The sequence below is a fragment of the Phyllostomus discolor genome, chromosome X (assembly GCF_004126475.2).
Source record: "Phyllostomus discolor isolate MPI-MPIP mPhyDis1 chromosome X, mPhyDis1.pri.v3, whole genome shotgun sequence".
In the NCBI taxonomy this organism is placed as follows: domain Eukaryota; kingdom Metazoa; phylum Chordata; class Mammalia; order Chiroptera; family Phyllostomidae; genus Phyllostomus; species Phyllostomus discolor.
This window is the reverse complement of record NC_050198.1, coordinates 104,461,865-104,484,087: the sequence shown is the minus strand read 5'-3', so window position 1 is coordinate 104,484,087 and position 22,223 is coordinate 104,461,865. Positions and strand designations below refer to the sequence as shown.

General features: G+C 37.6%; 1 protein-coding gene across 2 annotated transcripts in view; it reads right to left on the bottom strand.

Annotated features, from left to right (window-relative positions):
• Window positions 1–22,223, bottom strand: part of DACH2 (dachshund family transcription factor 2) — a 448,371-nt gene that overhangs the window by 52,287 nt on the left and 373,861 nt on the right. For both annotated transcript variants that reach the window (XM_036016277.1, XM_036016278.1), the window contains exon 8: window positions 21,281–21,364. In XM_036016277.1, coding sequence (XP_035872170.1) covers window positions 21,281–21,364 — 84 coding nt within the window. The remainder of the gene's footprint in view (window positions 1–21,280; window positions 21,365–22,223) is intronic.

Here is a 22,223-nt window from a genome sequence, read left to right as displayed (position 1 = left end):
TCTCTCTCTCTCTCCCCCTTCCTTCCCTCCCTAAAAATGAATAAATAAAATCTTTAAAAATTTTTTTTAAAAAAGGTGTTATTTTCCTCTGAAAATTAAGGTATTTGGTCACATTTGAGAGTTGGGCCCAGTCACCTGACCAACAGGTGATAAAAAACACTGGAGGAATTGATGGCTTTATAAATATATCATTCACCCATTTGTGGGTAAGAGTTGGCAGGGAGAAAGGGCAGAATGGTATTTTATGTTTGCAGTTGACAAGGTGAAATAAGCGAATCAGATGTGAGGAACTGAGAGGTAACTAAAGTGAATTTCTTACAAGTACCTCAAGTCAAATGCAGCCAAGACTTCTTCACAATTCTTCACAAAACTTTCAGAATCTAAGGAGGCACGGTATTTGAGAATTATTTGATGCCTTGAACTGAGGTTCCTTCTTTGGGCTCCACAGTTTTCTTAGAGCAAAGGATGATTCACCATAAAAATTTCACTGTGAGCTCTGACTGGTGTGGCTCGGTGGATTAAGCACTGGCCTGTGAACCAAAGAGTTGTTGGTTCGATTCCCAGTCAAGGCACATGCCTGGGTTGCAGGCCAGGTCCCCAGTAGGGGGCGTGTGAGAGGCAACCACACTGGTGTTTCTCTCCCTCTCTTTCTCCCTCCCTTCCCCTCTCTCTAAAAATAAATAAATAAAATCTTTAAAAACCGTTGCACTGTGAAAATGTAGCCATACACATGACTATATATGAGCATATTAGTGCTGGAATGAAAAAATAATTAGTGGACCATATACAGTCACTGATGAATGGGTTTTTGTGTGCTTTAAAATTCCTGCTGACTTCACTGAGCACTCCTTAAATAAAATGAGGGCAGACTGCAGGGTCACTGTAATTACTGTTTTCTACTACTGGAATACCAGAGGGATATCACAGAGCTTCTGGTATCATTTTGGGTGTCAAAATCAATACCTGCATCTGGTCGTTAAAATAATAAATGTGATCCTTAAGGTAAGATGATTTTACCCCAATCTGCTCTGAATTTAGAATTCAGAGAATGAATTTTGCCAAGAATGGGAAGTTCTATGTCTTTGATTCCTATATGCCTATATGTCTATCTGATTATAGATATCCAATTATATATATAATATTATATATCTAATTATATATATATGTAACATGTCGATATATACTCTGCATTTTTTCTAAAAATTAGCTGGAAACTAATTTCATTTTATGATATATACATTTATAATCTAAGTCTACTCTATCACAAGACTACTAAATCCTTTGCAAATAATTTCAAATAATTTGAAGGAAACCCTTTTGTAGATTCTACTGAAGTTTCTTCCCTCAGATAGGGAGAGGCAATTAGAAAAATAGGAACTACAATTTATGAACAATTGAGAGTTTTCAGAGTTTTGTCTAGAATGAATTTGAAAACTCGCAGCCTTAAATAGGAAATATTCATATAATTACTTTTGAAAGCTGACATTACTAACCATGGAATTCTGCCAAACATACAACCTTTTTCCTTGCTCTTTATATTGATAATTTATTGGTCTTACAAAAAACCCAATAATTACTTTAGAAATATTAAATGTGATAAGAGAATTTATGTTTTAAGTTTGCCTTGAAGCTGTGAATAACATTGTTACTTAGAAATATACTACCTTACAGGGAAAATATTACGAGAGAATATTGATGATCTTTGATAATCTTGATCATGCTTGAAGACCAGTAAAATAGAATATGAGCCCCTTTCCCTGAAACTTCTGACACTCTACAGCTGGATGCCACTGGCTTTTCCTGCCGTTTCATCATTTCATCGACAAGCATCTGAAATGGCTGAAAACCAGTTAACAGGACAAAACAGCAGGCTGACTGCCTGGCATCGTCCCACACCGGCCTCAATTCCCGCATAACACTTAACAGCTGTATCCAAGTGGCTAAACGGACTCATCTTCCTCTTCCACAATGTTCTTATCTACATTTGTTAACAGAATCTATCTCCTAAGAATTTTGCGTGCGTTTGTCAATTGCTTAATTTACTCATGTAGATAAATATGGCCTAGACCACCCGAGTTAGCATATAATTTAAATTTGCCGAAAACATTCACAGAGTGGCAAATACCAGAAAAGGTCAAATTAAGTGTTGGCATCGGGGTGTTCCTCTCTAAGTCATTCAATAGTACCTGCAGGAGAAATCTCCAAAAGTCCGCACGCTGTTTACGTAAATAGATGGTCAGTGTACCCATTCACCCATATTTTTGGCAAGCACCCTGCTTCCTTAATGCTTTCTAGGGAGAATGTAAATGTCATCTGAAGCTGTCGGTGGATGTGGGGTCTAGTGGGTGGCGAGATCCCCCCAAAAGGAAATAGGACTCATGGACACAGACATCAGTGCACTGACTGAGAGAGGGAGTGGGGTATAAAAGGGATAAATGGTAGTGGAAAATATATATGTTGGGAATAAGGAAATTAAGAACTGAATTTCCTCTAATAGACAAGAACCACATTGTAGCTCAAAGGAAATGATAAGGGAGACACAGGGCAGTTAAGCAAACATCCCGTGTCTAGCAGACGCTCTCCCCTGGGTAGGCTAGATAAGCAGTGCTTTGTAGTTGTTAATGAGAAAATAGAAAACCAGCTAGCTAGAGCCAGGAGATGACTAGGTGAATGAACAAACAGCCTGCCTTCCCGCCTTAGGCAAGAATGCTTGGTTTGAAATTCCCGCGCGTGGTCTGTGTAAGCGAATTGCTACCTACCACGTCTGCTTCTGTATAACACTTGCTTGCCCGCCCCTATATAAGAACACAGTTGTAAGCGCTCGGCGCATCTCTCGTTTGCAGCTCCTTGTGGGCACTGTGTCGCTGGACACTTTGAGAGTTCGCCCCTGCGCAGGTGAAACTTGGCCAATAAAGTAACATCTTTGATACCCTGAAAGTCTCCGATATTGGTTCTCGCGTGTGCTGGATGCTACAATATACACTAAATTACAGTGGAAAGAAATGATTGATAGGAAAAACAAACAAACAAAGAAATATCACTCAAATACTTCAGGGATATTTCTTTCCTTGCGATATTTTGCTTAAAGTAGGAAGGCAGAAGAGAAATAGGTTTAAATGACGCCACGAGTAAAATACAAATTAGCTGCATTGTAGGAAAAAACTCTTGCTTCGGAGGTTGCAGCCAATGGATTTGCCTCCATTCACACCTTATTCAGCCCAAAAGTAGATAAAGAATGAGGGTTTGGTGGTATTAAGTTTCCCACAAGAGTTAAAGTCGATGGTCAATTAAATCCATAATGTTAAATTCATTGTTCATTGCGAAAATTCATTGGATATCGGTCAAGTCTACACAAGATTAAACAAGTGTTTGGGGGGTTATGGGTGATCCTGTTACAGGAAATCTTGCTGTTTCTTTAAAAAATAAGGAGGAAGAAAATTTAAACGCACTGCTAGAATATAGCAAACCATGTTCACCAGCTGCAAGTGAGAGTGAACTGCGCATGAGCTATCGATTTATTTCATGGTATTTACAATGTTTATGATAGAAAAGGGTAGGGAGGTTTGGACTAGGTAAAATCAACTCACAGAAGACTAACATAGAGTAACTTAGGGTGGATAGCCTGGAAAAAGCTGATTAGAATTTCAGTAGGAAAAGGTGGAGGGGGATGCTCTTCCAGAGGTAGACTCTGGTAGGAACCAAATAGCAATGTATAAAGCCAATAGGTAGAAATGTGTAGCGATATTCAGCACACAATTTTTAGTTTAATATCGTGCAGAAAGAGAAGGTAAAACTGGAGAAAAGGCCCCGGCTGGTGTGGCTCAGTGGATTGAGCACTGGCCTGTGAACCAAAGGGTTGCTGGTTTGATTCCCAGTCAGGGCACAAGTCTGGGTTGTGGGCCAGGTCCCCAGTAGGGGGCACAGGAGAGGCAACCACACATGGATGTTTTCACTCCCTCTCTTTCTCCAGTCTTTCTCCTCTCTCTAAAAGTAGGTAAATAAAATATTAAAAAAAAAGACTGGAGATAAAATATGAAGATACATGGTCAAGGCAGTGATGTGTTGTTCAGTGACATCATGTCATTAGCTTGAAGCAGGTCACAGTAAGAGAATTTCCACCACAGAATTGGGCAAATGTTACAAACCAGGGCTATGCATTTACTTATTTCATTGGGAGCCAGTTGATGAGCACTTTTCAGGATACTTCTATGTTGAAGAGTTTGAATGCCAAGGCTAGGTAAATATTTACAGGAGCCAGTTTTTGAGTACTTTTCAAGACACTGCTCTATTGAAGAGTTTGAATACAGGGTCATGTCCATATTTATCTTAGGCCACAAGTTTGAGGCACTGAAGAATTGCAGAAGACAAATGCTATTATTTGACGTTCACTTCCCAAGAGCTGCAAGTGAAAGCAACAGAAATGGCCAGGGTTTTCAAGAGGAAAAGTATTTAGAGAAAGAAGAGTTCTGAAGCAAGAACGTTCTAGAACATCTCAACATGGAAGAGGGAGAGAAGCTTACTGATGAAATACTGAGAAAGGGTAGCCAGAAAGGAAAGAAGAACAGGACAGAGAGCCAAGGCATAGACGAAGGAAATGTTTCAAGAATGTAGTGCTAGCAGGGAAAGACATTAGCTTTCAAGCATCATTGAGTCTAGAAAAGGCCTTGGGCAAAAACAATAAGCAAAGTGACACGATAGGGGTCCCACAGACCATTGGGTTTCTGTACATTTACTCCATAAATATTTTACATTATACAAGAACTTCACACATTGAGAAACAAAAGATCAGTATGGATCAAGTGTGAAATGTCTTTTCTGAGACTCTGATTAAGGTCTAGAATAATCTCATTTTTTTTTAAAAAAAGATTTTATCTATTTTTAAAGGGGGGGAAGGGAGGGAGAAAGAGAGAGCGAGAAACATCAATGTGCAAGAGATACATCAATCGGTAGCCTCTCGCGCATCCCCTACTGGAGACCTGGCCTGCAACCCAGGCATGTGCCCTGACTGGGAATCGAACCTACAACCTTTTAGGTAGCAGGCCAGTGCTCCATCCACTGAGCCACACTAGCCATGGCTAGAATAACCTCATTTTAAATAATAATTCACATATAAAAGACAGGGAAAGGAGAGAAGAAAGTAAACACGTAACAATTCAGTTCAAATACCATGCATGAATTTTGGTGTTGCTGTGATTTTATCCTGGAGTTATTCTTACTATCCCATGCTCGGCTGCTGACAATGAGCTCTCTTATAATTGATATCTAACATGTGCACAGTGAGAAGTCCTTTGACTTACATTATTTCATTTAAACCTCCTAACAAGTAATACAATGACGTATGACTCCCATTTTACCAAGGAAGTGACCACAGCTGAGAAATATTAAGTGATTTATCCAACATCATATATCTGACAAATGAAGAGAGTGACACTGGAACCCAGGCCTTCTAATTCTAAGTTCTGAATTATTTTTCCTATGATATGCTGTTTCATATCTTCCCCTTGTCATAGTAATTACTAAACTGCAACACCATGCTCCTTAATGGAAGTAACACCTCAGCTTAAAGATTTGGTAGTTTCATGATGTACTAGGAGTGACCAAGAAATAGTGGATAACAATACGTCCCGTGACTTGGGTATGAAACCTAGTTCTTTTTCTATCAAATTTATTGGGGTGACATTGGTTAGTAAAAATACATGTTTTCAGGTGTACAATTCTGAAATATTTTCTGTGTATGGCATTGTGTGTTTGCCACCCAAAGGTAAGCCTCCTGTCACTGTAAACTGGACCCCCTTTACTACCCCACACCCCTTTCCTCTGATAACCACCATACCGTTGTCTGTCTCTCTATGAGTTTTTGCATGTTTGCTGGTCTCGTTTGTTCATCCATTGCTTTCAGTTTTGTATTGCACATGAGTGGAATCCTATGCTTCTTGATTTTTTCCGTCTGACTTATTTCTCTTTGCACGATGTTCTCAAGGTCTATGTTGTGGCAAATGGCAGTACCTCATCTTTTCTTATGCCTGAGTAGTGTTCCATGGCGTACATGCACCACGTTTTCTTTATCCATCATCCATCAATTTTATTTGTTAAATAAAATTTGGAATATTTCAGCCCTGGCTGGCGTAGCTCAGTGGATTGAGCACGGGCTGGGAACCAAAGTGTCGCAGGTTCGATTCTCAGCCAGGGTACATTCCTGGGTTGCAGGCCATAACTCCCAGCAACCGCACATTGATGTTTCTCTCTCTCTCTCTCTCTCTCTCTCTCTCTCTCTCTCTCTCTCTCTCCCTATCTCCCTCAATTCCTTCTCTAAAAATAAATAAATAAAATCTTTAAAAAATAAAAAAAAGAAATTTTTCCTTTCTGGGCCTCAGTTTTCTCATATATACATGGGAGACGAAGTGTGAGGATTCAATGAGATAGTCCAGGCAAAGCACTTAGACCAATGCCTGGCACATAGTAAGCTCTTAATGAACATTATCCCCTTTGATGACTGCATTGTGGAAAGCAAAGGGCATTTGCTGACACTCAACAGTTATTCTGTGTTTGTAGCGGGGGCCTTAGGTTTTTCTGGATTGATGACACTCTCATAAATAAATGCTGGAATTTACTAAAGCTGATCCAAGTCAGGTGGAACGGTAAGTTTCATGGATAAAGCAATGATCTGTGTCCATCATATTACATGTTGCCTTTAGCTAAACGCAAATAGCCCATCCTTGTCAAAGCCAATCATTTATAAAGTGTTCGCAAGTTTGTGAAACATCTGTAACAGGCATCACAATAGTCAAACATCACAATTTGGAACTACGAAAATCAGGAATAAAATTTCAAGTAAATTTAGAAGGAGGTCTTTGTGGACATCAACACTTTTGAATGATTTAAAATCTGTTTTTACAAATGGAGGCATGGATTTTTTAATATGTATATAAAACATTTTCAATAAGTTGAATGTAACAAACAAAAGATAGTCTCTTAAAATTACTTTTAGTGGCCCTGGCTGGCATAGCTCAGTGGATTGAGCGCAGGCTGCGAACCAAAGTGTCGCAGGTTCGATTCCCAGTCAGGGTACATACGTGGGTTGCAGGCCATGACCCCCAGCAACTGCACATTGATGTCTCTTTCTCTCTCTATTTCTCCCTCCCTTCCCTCTCTAAAAAACAAATAAATAAATCTTTAAAAAATTACCTTTAGCAAAATTATTTCCATAGCAAATATCAGTATCTATCACTTTTGAATACAGACCAGTGACTAGTAGTGGAAATATACCAATCTGGGCACATGATATAGAGAATATTAATCTCCCCCTTTTCAAAAACAGTTTTGCATCAACTTTACAAATTGGTCAAGTTCATATCTCAATTCCCAAGCAGTGTTAATCATATTTTTCAGAAATCATTATACACTATTTAAAAATTTTTCCCTAGAGCTGATTTTGTAAGAGAAAAGAAAACATTAATTGCTACCAGATGCTGTTACTTCTTACCTGTGCATGTAACACAAAAACGGACTCAAAAGGCTGAGAAAATAAAACATGGCCACTTCATTTTTCCATTTTCTATCCCCTTATCTTGCAGTTACACTCACATTGTGGTATCATTTGTCTTGGTTTATAAGATGTCCAATCTAATGTTAAAAAGTGGTTGTTCACTTCTACCATATTTTGGGAACTTAAACTCTTCGTGTGTGTGTGTGTGGCAGGCAGTATAATGCCCCTATTCCAGAGAAGACAGATTGGAATTCCTGAAACCTGTGAGCACGTTACCTTACATGGCAAAAGAGATGTGGTGGATGCGATTAAGTTTAAGGACACGAGATCAGGAGACTGGGCTGGATTTTTAGGATGGGCCCACTGTAATCAGGCGTCATGAAACTGGAAGGCAGAAGAGTGGGTTAGGGAGATGCAATAAAAGGTCTTAATCCACTGTCGTTGGCTTTGAGGATGGAGAGAGGGGTCCATGAGCCCGGGAACGTTGTAGGGCTCCAGAGATTAGAGACCCCCCTCAGAGCAGAGCCAGTGAGAACACAGGTCCCTTAGTTCTGCAACTACGTGGAACTGAATTCTGCCAGCACTTTGAAAGATCAGGATATAAATTCTCCCCTAGAGCCCACAGAAAGGAAAACAGCCTGCTAGCCCTTTGATTGGAGTCTGGTGAGGCAGATACCACACGTCTGACCAACAGAAATGGAAGATGATCCATTGTATTGTTTTAAGCCACTAAGTTTGAGGCAACTGCTTATGGTAGCGATAGAAAACAAATACACTTTTTATAATAAATTACTTTTATATAGAGGCTAATACCGTATTTTCGGACCATAAGACACAGGTAGGTTTTAGAGGAGGAAAATAGGCAAAAAAAATTTTAAGCAAAAAATGTGGTAAAATATTTAATAACATAAATAGTATAATATTTCACCAATGTACATGTAAACAGAACTCAATGGCAGCATTAACAACCATTATTCCTCCCAAATTGTGGGGGGAGAAGGCGCATCTTATAGTCCAAAAAATATGGCATTTAAAGATTTTGTTTTAATTTTCCCTGAAAATATGCATAAATATGCATAAAACTTGGACCTCATAGGAATAATTTCTGTTATTTGTGACTATCAAAAATTCAGTCATCTAAAAAAATGCAGCCTTTCTCACTTGTTGTGTGCTTCACTGAAGAAAATAAAACACATAATTGTCTGAGGAGATCAATTAAAATATACGAAACAACAGACTTTTAAAACCAAGTACAAATCTAACTCATAGACCTAAATATACAGGTTTCCCCTTTTTTCCGAAATTCGAATTGCAGGTACATATCTGCAAAGGAAATTTTAGCTACATATTTTGAAACAGCTATGGTTCCACATTCTGTGGTTTCGGTTACCCTTGGTCCGCCTCAGTCTGAAAACATGAAATCTAAGATCCCAGCAATAAACAAGTCCTACGTTTTAAACGGTGTGCCACTCTGAGTAGCATGATGAAATCTCATGTGGCTTTGCTCTAGAACACGAGTCATCCCTTGGTGCGTTGCGTTCTGCCCTGGGGTCACTTAGTAGCCAGATACGTTGTTATCAGATCGACTGTCACTGTATCTCGGTGTTTGTGTGCAGCTAAACCTTATTATACTCAGCAACAGCCCCAAAGCACAAGAGTAATGATGCTGGCTATTGACATATGCCAAAGAGAAGCCATAAACTGCTTCCCTTAAGTTGAAAAAGTAAGAGTTCTCAGCTTAAGGAAAGAATAACCATTGTGTGTTGAGGTTGCTAAGTTATACAATAAGAACCAATCATCTATCCAAGAAATTGCTTAATTTGTAGAATAAACTTTATAGGTACATATGGGGGGGGAAACAGTAAATCTAGGGTGCAGCAAGCACCACCTGCAGTCTCAGAAGTCCAGCAGCCATTTTGGAATATGTCCCCCTTGGATAAGGGGGGACCACAGCACACTGACAAGATATTGGGGATAGTCAGTTGTGCAGATGAAACTCATATGAAAGATGGTAAGGAGACCCTAATAGGTATGAGCCTGTTTGTATTGTGGTTTTAAGGCTTAAAAATCAGATTTTAATGGTTTGCTTTACTAATAACCAGGAAAGCAGCCACTATGGAAAAGAGTATGCAGCCTCCTCCAAAAAATTAAGAATAGAGTTACCATATGACCCAGCCATCCTCTTCTGGGTATCTACCCAGAAAATTTGAAAACTTTAATTCACAAGACATATGCACCCCTATGTTGATTGCAGGACTATTCATAGAGGCCAAGTCATGGAAAGAACTGAAATGTCCTTTGATAGGTGATTAGATAAAGATGTGATACATAGATACTGTAGAGTACTACTCAGGCATAAGAAAAGATGAAATGCTGCCATTTGCAACAACATGCATGGATCTTGAGAATATCATGCTAAGTAAAATAAATCAGACAGAAAAAGCTAAGAACCATATGGTTTCACTCGTATGTGGGATATAACATTGAAGGCAACAAAGGAACAAACAAATAAAAACTCACAGGCCCAGACAACGGTCTGGTGGTTGCCAGAGGGGAGAGCAGTAGGACAGTAAAAGACAAGGGGTCAAATATACAGCGATGAAGAGAGATTTGACTTTGGGTGGTGGGCGCACAGCGCAACATACCGATGACGTATCATAGAGTTGTACACTGGAAACCTCTGTAATCTTGTTAACCGATGCCACCCCAATAAATTGAATTAAAAGTAAATAAATTAAAAAATAAAACAATCTGATAATAATTAAGAAATTCTATCTTTATGGCTTACATTTACTTTTTTACAGATTTTATTTATTTAATTTTTAGAGAGAGGGGAAAGGAAGGAGAGAGGGAGAGAAACATCAATGTGTGGCTGCTTCTCGCACGCCCCCTACTGGGGACCTGGCCCACAACCCAGGCATGTGCTTGGACTGGGAATCGAACCAGTGACCCTTTGGTTTGCGGGCTGATACTCAATCCACTGAGCCACACCAGCCAGGGCTAACACTTTTATTTTTAAAACAAAAAACTAATACTACTTCACATATAAATAATTCTATGTTGACGGTATAAAAATAGTCTCCTATTAGTCAATATAAAATGATTTATAGACCAACACTTAGAGTCCACATATTATTCCCATTTTACAGATAAGGAAACTAAGCTTTAGAGAGAATAATTTGTCCAATGTGCTATTGATTAGTTCCTTAAATAACTTATTTTACATTATCAAGGGCCAATTATGTACTAGCTATAATAAGTAGTATGTGGGAAAGCTATGAGAAGGACTTAGAATTCTTCATTCTAAATACAATTCCCACTATAGGAGTTTGCTTCTGATATCATTTTTCAAGTGAGAGTTTGCCATCTTAACAAATTGTGCCTTCCTTACTCTACATCAGCAACATGCAGAAAGATGTATAATCTTTTTAAACATTCTAGAGCGTAGAAAACACTCAATTTTCCCAATTATCTGGGGGCTGCCTTCCCAATTCCAGGGAACAGCAAAGCAACTTATGAATGGAAGGCCCTTCAGAAAGAATAGGAAAGGGTAACAATAAATTCAGCTTTTTCTCATTTCCACACCCACCAAGTAGCCAAAGACTCATGAGGATTTGTAAAAAATATTTATTTGCAAAGAGCTGTTTGTAAATACTAATTTAGAGATATAAAGTCTTTAGGTTGTTATTTTTTCCACTGATCTCAGTGATGGCATCAGGCGACAGGTGTTGGCGGGAGCTTTTGCGGCGCTTGCGTGAGGTGACATAGTCATTTCTCACTTTTCACCTTTTTGCGGTTAAATGACAGTTTAAATACATGATAGTTGGAAACGTTTCTTTGTTCATCTGTTTTTACTCTTAAAAAGTATGTGTTTTTTTTTCTTTTTTTAAAAGATTTTATTTATTTTTAGAGAGGGAAGGAAGGGAGAGAGAGAGAGAGAAGCATCAATGTGCGGTTGCTGGGGGTCATGGCCTGCAACCCAGGCATGTACCCTGACTGGGAATCGAACCTGCGACACTTTGGTTTCCAGCCCACGCTCAATCCACTGAGCTACGCCAGCCAGGGCAAAAAGTATGTGTTTTTTTGTTAAGCCTTTAAAGTAATTATGTTTACTTCCCTTCCATTTAAAAATCTTTGAATTTGGAATGCCTTGGACATTATCACCGTGTCAAAAGATGAAAGCATCTTACATTTATCTTTTAATATGTATTCCCTTTCTTTTGCTTAGAAGGCAGGATATTAGATAAATGGATGTAGACAGATATAGAATGATGTCATACTTAACACAGATTTCTATGTGTATGTATCACAATGTATTTATATGAACATTGTTTTCTCATAACATCCTATATATTTAAAAAGAGTCACTCGATGTTGTCCATGTTTAAAAACTTTCATGTTTATATTAACATATTTATTGAATTATCAATTGTTTTTATAAGAAGAAATGTACTCTTTCGGGCAGGAAACTGGTGCTAACATTCTGTTTAGGCCCCAAGAGCACAAGAAGTACACAAATTAATGTTTTCAACGTGGTGTGCTACATACAAATTTAATCAAAGTTTTCTGTTAGAAATTAAAAGTAGTTAAAATCAAAGCTGGCAATTTAGCTTCTCTATTCAATGAATGGTTCTTAATTTCTATGTATCTTTCAGAATAACGATTCGCTTTTCATATACATTTTCCACTTTGCATATCTCTCCGTATTGTCTATTTTGTAAAGATTTCAACACATAAATCCAATGGAATAGATGCCTAACATGTATTCTGTATTTGTAGAAATATTGTGTACCTGAAACCCATATAATGTTATTAACCAATATCACCCAGTAAATTCAATAAAATAAAATAAAATTTCAAAAATTTCAAAAAACTTACATGGGGACTTGTATAATACAGGTATCCAAAGAAATGCATGTAGAATAAGTAAATAAAAACTTTGAAAATATTTATTATTAGAAGATTGAACCTATAAATTGAATGTTTAAATTTTAAAAGCACAATAATTCTATGTTTATAGTAATTAATATGTATGCTTCTTATCTCAACAATGAAATTCTAAACAACCAGGAAAACTAAATTAAAATAAATTGAAGTATATTAATTGACTATTTGATTTGCCACTAGGCTTATAAGTAAATTGTTTTGGATCAGAATATAACAGTTTTCTAAATGCTAACTACAGATTTTATCCTTGCCTAAAAAATATTGCTGGATCGATGTGTAACATTGAAAAAGAAGCCCTGGCTGGCGTAGCTCAGTGGATTGAGCTCGAGCTGCAAACCAAAGTGTCGCAGGTTGGATTCCCAGTCAGAGCACATGCCTGGGTTGCAGGCCACGGCCTCCAGCAACCTCACACTGATGTTTCTCTCTCTCTCTTTCTCCTTCCCTTCCCTCTCTAAAAATAAATAAATAAAATCTTAAAAAAACACTGAAAAAGAAAATGGAGTAAACTGTATTTTTTTAAAAGTGCTATGTTTTATAATAAAGAAGAATCTAGTAAATCAGTCTATTTTTTCCATTTGCATTCAAATGACTATCTTGTTGATTAGTTTAAGACTGAATACTGATTATGAAATCTAAAAATACTACTATCAAAAAAATTTAAAAAATTAAAATACTACTCTCATATTATCATAATAAATTAGACCAGAGGTTTATAAGTACAACTGACTCCACTAATGTAGAGTTAGTAATAACAAGTTAGTTTATCTCATTTGAGTTCTCACATTTTAACTCAATACAATGACAAATGCTGCTTTTAGAATTTAGCTCCCTTAAAAAGGCAAGCATACACACTCATGAACGGTTCATTTATTATTTAACAAAGGCTCTTGGTTAAGTACACAGAAATATCTTCTGCTTATATCCAGTTTGTTTTGTGTGTTATTACCAGTTTTTAAGCTGTTTCTCTAAATAAAGATGATGAAAAATTATCACAAACCTTGACATCAGGTGCAAATAATTTTTAAAACATTAAATCCTGTCATATTAATCAAAACAGGTCAGATAGTGCCAAAAGTGTTGCTGAGGACCCTGAAAGAATTTGATACAAAGGGGAAAAAGACCCAAAAAGCGGTTTCCAAAAGTCATAAACTACTTGTTTGATCTGGCCCGTGTGAGATTGTCAAATTATTCCCAGAAGTGGTCTTCCTGGTAACCACTGGTTACAAACAGTGCCAGACTATGTTGTAACACAAATCTCAGGTATGGTAATAGCAACGGAGATCAAATTAAAGTTATTTCAAAAGTCCTTGTCATTTTCATTTACAATGTTAAATTACTTACATTAAAGGCTTTATTTTGCCGCTATCTCACAAAATGGGAACAGCGAGCTTTAATCTGGAGATACAAGATTAATAGATATAAAGATAGATATTTACCAGCAAAAACATCATTGAGGACAACTATAAAAGCATGCCTTGAACTATTTATCTGCAAACATGACATGGAAAAAAGTATCTAGCTCACAGATCAAAATCATCCAAAATAAACAATAGGCCAAACATTTGCAGGTGCTGTAAAATAACATCGTGTTTTAAAATCTTGAAGTGAATTTTGGTTTCTCAGCTCCTTGTTTGTGACTCGTTCACCCCATCTGGATGCTTTCAGTTTAATTGTCAGAAAACTTCTGAAGAATCAACCCCCATATTACATTTGTCAATTGCTGTTTCAGGTGCTATGCACCTGTTTTATCTATCCTTCTTTCATTATTATAAAAATTAATTCTCCTTCGTCAAAGGGATAGCTCAAATTGTACAAAATATACCTGACCACTAACGAAATCTTTTAGATAATCATGAAGGTAGGAACACTTCCAGCTTCCCAAAGCATCCTATGATGCTGTAATGCCCTGATGCCAAAACCAGAAAGAGACATCACAAGAAAAGAAAAAAACTATGCAACAATATCAATTATGAATATATATATGCAAAAATGCTCAACAAAATATAAGCAATCAACATTCAGCTACCATAAAAATGATTATATACGTGATCAAGAGTGTTTTATCCAAGAAACAAAAGACCAAGTCAACATATCAAAAACAATAAGATTATCTTTTTGTCATGTGACATAATCTGACATGTAGAAACCCTCAAAACTCTACATCAATTCTATTAGCACTAATACACAAATTCGTTAAAGTTGTAGGATACAAAGTTAGCAGGCGAAAATAAGTTGTGTTTCTACATACTAATAAAGAACTAGCATAGAAGTTAAGAAAAGAATCCCAATTATAATTGCAGTAAAAAGAACAAAATATCTAGGAATAAATTTAACCAAGGTGAAAGATTTTTATATTGAAACTACCAAATATTTTTTAAAGATTTTATTTATTTATTTTTAGAGGGAGGGGAAGGGAGGGAGGAAGAGAGGGAGAGAAACATCCATGTGTGGTTGCCTCTCACATGGCCCCCACTGGGGACCTGGCCTGCAACCCAGGCGTGTGCCCTGACTGGGAATCAAACCAGTGACCCTTTGCTTCGCAGGCCGGCACTCAGTCCACTGAGTTACACCAGCCGGGGTTGAAACTACAAAATATCGATGAAAAGAATTTAAAAGGAAATTAAAAATATTTATGAAAGGCAGCTCATGTTCATTAAGTAGTAGACTTGACGTAGAGAAACTGTCCATGTTTCCCAAAGCAATCTACAAATTCAATGCAAATCCTTATCACCAGCCATCCGAGAGATGCAAGTTAAAACCACAATGAGATATCACTTCACACTGGTCAGAATGGCCATCATAAACAAAGCAACAAACAACAAGTGCTGGAGAGGATGTGGAGAAAAGGGGACCCTAGTGCACTGTTGGTGGGACTGCAGACTGGGGCAGCCACTGTGGAAAACAGGATGGAGTTTCCTCAGAAAACTAAAAATGGAACTGCCTTTTGACCTGGCAATTTCACTGCTGGGATTATACCCTAAGAACCCTGAAACACCAATCCAAAAGAACCTGTGTACCCCAATGTTCACAGCAGCACAATTCACAATAGCCAAGTGCTGGAAGCAACCTAAGAGCCCATCAGTAAATTAATGGATCAAAAAACTGTGGTACATTTACACAATGGAATACTATGCAGCAGAAATAAAGAAGGAGCTCCTACCCTTTGCAACAGCATGGATGGGACTGGAGAGTATTATGCTGGGTGAATAAGCCAGGTGATGAAAGACAAATACCATATGATCTCACCTTTAACTGGAACTAATGAACAAAACCAATAAGCAAGCAAAACGCAACCAGAGACACTGAACTAAAGAACAAACTGACAGTAAGCAGAGGGGAAGGGGGAGGGTGATTTTGGGGGAAAGAAGGGGAGGGGTCGTCAAGGAACATGTATAAAGGACCCATGGACAAAGCCAAATGGAGGAAGGATTGAGGGTGGGAGGTGGGGGTGGGTAGGGTGGAGGAAATTAGTGGCAGGAAAATGGAGACAACTGTCCTTGAACAACAATAAAAAAGTATGAGAGAGAGAGAGACAAAGAGACAGAGAGAGAGAGAGAGAGAGACAGAGAGAGAGAGACAGAGAATTGACCAAAGAGAATATATAAGGGTTCAGTATCAATGGCCATTAAAGAAATGGAAATTAAAAGCACGATGAGATATCACTACACACACCCATGAGAACAGCTAAATTTAAATAAAAATACAAAATACTGATGAAGATGTGGACAACTCAAGCCATTTATATATTGCCGAGAGGAATACCAAAATAGTGCAGCCACTTTGGGAAATAGTACGGCAGTTTGTTATTAAAACTATACAGACACTTATTATATGACCCAGCAGTTATAATTGTGGGCATATGTCCCAGAGCCATGAGATGTTATACCTACATGAAAACCTGTACACAGCCCTGGCCAATGTGGCTCAGTGGGTCGGGTGTTTTCCCGTAAACTGAAAGGTTGACAGTTTGATTCTTGCTCAAGGCATGTGGCAGGGTTGTGGGTTCAGCTTCAGGACACAGTTGGGGTGCATGACTCTTCCCCCAAGAGTCAACTGATCTCGATATTTCTCACTTCCATGTTTCTTTACTCTCTGTCCCCCTCCCTTCCCCTCTATCTGTAATCAACGAAAGAAAAAAATGAAAACTAAATCTTGAACATAAATGTCCACATAAGCTTTACATGGTATTCCTACAATGGATACATCCATACCATGGAGTACTACTTGGCAAGAAAACAGAATAAAAAAACAATTATGAACGCAAGCAAGAATTTGGATAAATATCAAGGGGATTACGCTGTGTGAAAATACAATCTCAAAAACGCACATGCTGAAATTCTTAGGATGACAGAATTAAAGAAATGGAAAGCAGAATCGTGGCTGTCAGAAGTTAGGAACTGAGGCGGGGAGGGGGGTGGTAAATGCATAGCAGGAGAGACAGCCTTGATGGGGAGGGAAGAGTCCTAGTATCTTTTCATTGGAGTGTAACTGAGATACATTCCACGAGTTTCAGGTGTACAACATGCTGATTCAACATTTATACGCACTACAAAGCGATCGCTACAAGAGGTAAAGCCACCATCTGTCACCACGCAGTGCTAATTATTTTTCTGTCACGAGATCCTTTCAATTTGACTTAGCAACTTTCAAATTTGCAATGTAGTACTATTGACCAGAGCCACCATGCTGTGTACGACACCACCGTGATATCCAAAAAGTTTGGATATCCTTTCATATCCAGAAGTTTGCACCTCTTCACCCCCTTCAGCCGTCCCCCAACCCTCTCTCTCTTGGCAACCGCCCATCTGCTCTCTGTGCCTATCAGTTTTATTTGATTAGGTTTGTTTGATTATTCATTTACCTATTTATCTACTTACAGATTCCACGTGTAAGTGAAATCACACAGTGTTTGTCTTTCTCGGACTCATTTCACTTTGTATGATGTCCTCAAAGTCCATCCATGTTGTGGGAAATGGCAACATTGTATTCTTTGTATGGCTGAGCGGTATTCCATTCAATATATACATATTGCCCACCTTCTTTATCCATTCCTCTATCGATGACCACCTAGCTTTTTTCCCTATCTTGCCAATTGTAAATAATGGTGTACTGAACATAGGGGTGCACCTATCTTTTCAATTTAGTGTTTTCATTTTTCTTTGCGTAAATCCCCAGTAGTGGAATTTCTGGATCACGTGGTCATTTTAAATTTTTCAATTACAGTCTACATTCAGTAGCAGTCAGTATCTGTTTCCGATGTACAGCAAAGTGATTAGAAAATCATGTCCTTTACAGAGTGGTCCTCCCCCCCCCCCGCCCCCCACTTTCAGTGCCCACCTGCTCACATGCATAGTTATCACAATATCATCAACTGTATTCCTCACGCTGTTTTTTTAAACCATTATTTTTTAAACTATTGTTTTAAGTTTTTATTTATTTATTTTTAGAGAGAGAGAGAGAGAGAGAGAGAGAGAGAGGGAGAGAGACATCAATGTGCGGTTGCTGGGGGTTATGGCTTGCAACCCAGGAATGTACCCTGGCTGGGAATTGAACCTGCAACACTTCAGTTCGCAGCCCATGCTCAATCCACTGAGCTACGCCAGCCAGGGCCCCTCACGCTGCTTTCTACATCTCTCTGGCTATTCTGTAACGACCAATTTACACTGCCCAATCCCTGCACCCTTTCGCCCAGCTCCTCAACCCCCTCCCCTTTGACAGCTGCAGTCTGTCCTCTGTATCTGTGTGCACGCTTCTATTCTGTGTGTTTATTTTGTTCTTCAGACTCCACATCTAAGTGAAATCGCCATTATGCATTTCAACTTCATCATAAGGTACATTTGCCATGCCGTTTGCATTTTTATTGGCCAAATACATGGCTTTGTCTTTCAAAAGATAGTATTCCAAAGATATATTTTTCATTTTAAGAAGGATCAATAATCATTTCCAAGCACAAGGTCTTAAAGATGTAGTGAAGCATCTAAGTTTTCTCAGGAACACAGAAAGAGAGGGAAGCATCTTACAAAACACAGAATATGTCTACTATTGCAGTATCAATAGGTATCCCAAACCCTCCTCTTACTGAAACTAGCCTACGTGTATATAAATAAATAAATATGATAATACTTTTATTCAAGGTGAAATGTACTTTAGATTCTTATGATCAGAAGATATTACAACTATTCAGCTTTTCACCTGTTGCCTGTGGACTGATTTAAAATGTGATGGTTCAGTGGACTCCAGTTTTGGGTTAGACAATAAATATGTCATTCCAGTGCTTCTACAGCATGAAGGTTTCAGTGAACACATTTGATACCAAATGTAAAATATCAGAAGGCCTCTATTGTTGTTAATGGTTTGAGAGACCAGAAGCTGCCCCAGAAAAAGCATCTTGCTTTGTATCAATTTGTTTGACAAATCTGCGGAAGATAAAATCAAAGGCTTCACTTCGCTGAGCACGCCGAGTCGTCAAAATACAGCACCTGAGTCAAGCCAGAGTTTTCCAGTCCAAATTAAATAGCTATTGTCATAAGTCATTTTGGACACAGTCTAATTAGACAATACTGCCAGGAAGGCCCAGATAATAAAGACTTTGAATAGTCAGTCTGCACATGAAAACTTAAGGCAAAATGCAAATGATCATTTGAGACGTATCACACTGTCATCCCACTTTACAAGGCACGGTAAGAGGCAGGCTACATGAAGCATACTGTAATGATATGTCTTCATTTTTTAAACATTTCCACATAATAGCAAAGCTGGCGTTTTATAATTTCCACGGCTATAAATCACTTTAAAATCACGATGATATTACTCAAAACAGATGCGAAAACATATGTTTGCTGCAGTTGTCTAAACTGCTTACTTGTCACACTTAATAAATGTTGAGACTTCTCCTTTCGCTGCGTTCCATTTTAATAACAAAATTCTGCTTGAGGAAAATATAGTTTGTCTGACTATCACACATCTAACCGGTAGAACTCGACATAGAAAACCTTATTTAAAAGAAAGCCTTCCCTTACCGCTGGGGTGTAGCTGAACGTGCCACTTCTACCTATTACCATCTTCAGCGCAATGCGTGACCAACCTACTTGAAGCGGACGAAACTGTGCCATTCCCCAGCAAGAGACTCAGAAATGCTGGTAGATACCACTGTGTGTTTTATGAAAATCAGTTCCTGTACATCTGTACAAGTGCTCCAGCTGATTTTTCATAAAACACAGCAGTATGTGCTCAGGCACGGGAGCAGCGAGGCCAGCTCTAAATGCCATTTTGACTTATGGGGGCTGCAGGTCCAAAGAAATCATATATGTGAGGTGCAGCTTTATACTTTGCTAGAAAAGCTGCTTTGCTCCCAAGCTGTCCTCTAGGTGGGAAAGAGGCCTCAGGAACACACTGTTGTCAGGTGATGAAGGAAGCTTCATCTTGAACTACAATTTCATTACCCAAGAGTCTGGCTAGTTTGACACACCGAACTTGACTTCTTTCATTCTGACTGGTCTGAAGTGAATCATTTATATCTCAGAGCCCCAGAGGGTAAAAGGAGATTTAAAATTTATATATAATTTTATATAAATGGTATATAAAAAAATATTACACATGTGTCAAGGAAACCAAACATGGGTCAATGGAACTAAAATCATATAGTATTCCAAATTCTAACTAAAATGCTCATCTTGCTTATTAGAAAGTGAGCTCAGTCTAGAGAAGAAAGAAAATTTTCTCTATTAACCTGTCAGTTCATTAAGTCTTTTATATATATATAATTTATATGTATGCATAAATATATATTTATATATACCATATAAAAGATTCATATAATATCAAATATATTATATAAAATAGATGATATATAAATGTATTGTATATAAAACACATATAAAATACAAAAAATATTTATATAATATAAAATATATATTATATGTGAAATATATAATATAAATATATTATATATACAATACATAATATATATTTATATGTATTACATATACTATATATTTGTATATAAATATATATTATTATATAGATGCAAAGAGCATCTTCAGTAGAGATAGAAAAACCACCAGAGAGTGAAATACATACAGACCATCTGATGATCACATAGATACCATGTTAGTTTATGTTCTTTTGCTTAGAGACACTCTCTAACTCGCGGTGGCAGTCATAATGCGGAACTTATAACGTGCTTACAACCATTTGATGATTGTTTGGTGTATTTTTAAAAAATATTTTGAAGTGTACTGATGTCCTTTCCCCTCATCTTTGCCTTTAAGCAAAGTGCACTCAGCTTTCCTATCAGAGTGGCATGATTTTGAAATTCATACTTTCCCTGCCGTCTTGAAACAGATATCCTTAGAAAGAGCTCTACCTCAAGTGGATCGAAAGCCGGATCGGTGGCATATACTTGATTGGAGTACCTTGCTAAGCTGGCCTTTGAAATGTCCAAATTAGCATAGACTTTTAAAATCACTTTTGAGGATTGAGGGGAATATCCTTCATGACAGCAACTCAGTTTTCCAAATATAACCATCCGATTGTGAGGCATTTAAAAATAGTTAACAAAGCGCATGCACAATTTAAAAGACTCAAATGTCTCAGACCAGGGTGATAAAAGGGCTTTAGGGTTATGTTTCCAACCACAGGCCCAGACAAACTTTAGCCCGATTATGGAATTTATAACATCAAATAAACAAGCTTCTGATCAATACCATTTTTTTACTAATGAAATAATTTATCTACAGCCATTATGGATCTCTTCTGACTTAGGAAAATGAATGCAATATACTGGGATGTGAATTAAGTTAGTATCTGATCTTTATATGTACATCAAATAAGCAAAAATCATTTTACCTCTATTATCCCTTTGGAATTTTTTGATGGTTGGTCCATTATCCTGATCAACAATAAGTTCCTCTCTATTGCCGGACATCATAACTGTAAATAAGAGATATGACAGAGTGATTTTCTTACAAATCACTCAAAAGAAAGGCAAAAAAAGCACCAGAGAAATAGCTATTTTATTTTAATAACATCTAACATTAGCCCTGGCCAGTATGGCTCAGTAGTTGAGTGCTGGCCTGTGAATCAAAGGGCCACTGGTTCGATTCCCAGTCAGGGCACATGCCTGGGTTGCAGGCCAGGTTCCCAGCAGGGGGAGCTCAAAAGAGGCAACCGCACACTGATGTTTCTCTCCCTCTCTTTCTCCCTCCTTTAGCCTCTCTCTAAAAATAAATAAATAAAATCTGAAAAAACCCAACTAACATTAATTTTATACACTTCTTCTGAAACACAAAAATTTGTGCTTGGATAATTGTGGAATGTGATTGAGAGGCTAGTTACTGATAGGGGAATTAGAAATGTCTTATATTCTCAAGACATTTTTAAAAATTATATAATATGTATATAATATTTATATAATTGCCACCATAATTTCTTTAATTTTAAATATATTTTTAAGAAGTTTATATGTAAATTTTCTTTTTCCCTCTATAATTAATAATCTATTTCCCAAAATGCTTCTAAAGAGAATTTACCACTTAAGTCCATAAATTTAAAATAATTATGCATCATGTCAGTATAAAGAGTTTTTGCACATATATAGATAGTAAAATTACTAGATAAAATACAAAATTCTGCCCCCAAATTTTGTATTGAAACCGGGAAATCATGACAATTTTCATAGTTTAGCATTGAACTTTCTGTAGTTATATTTTATTAAAACATTAAGCCCTGGCTGGCTGCTAAACTTCTTGGCGTAGCTCAGTGGATTGAGCACGGGCTGCGAACCAAAGTG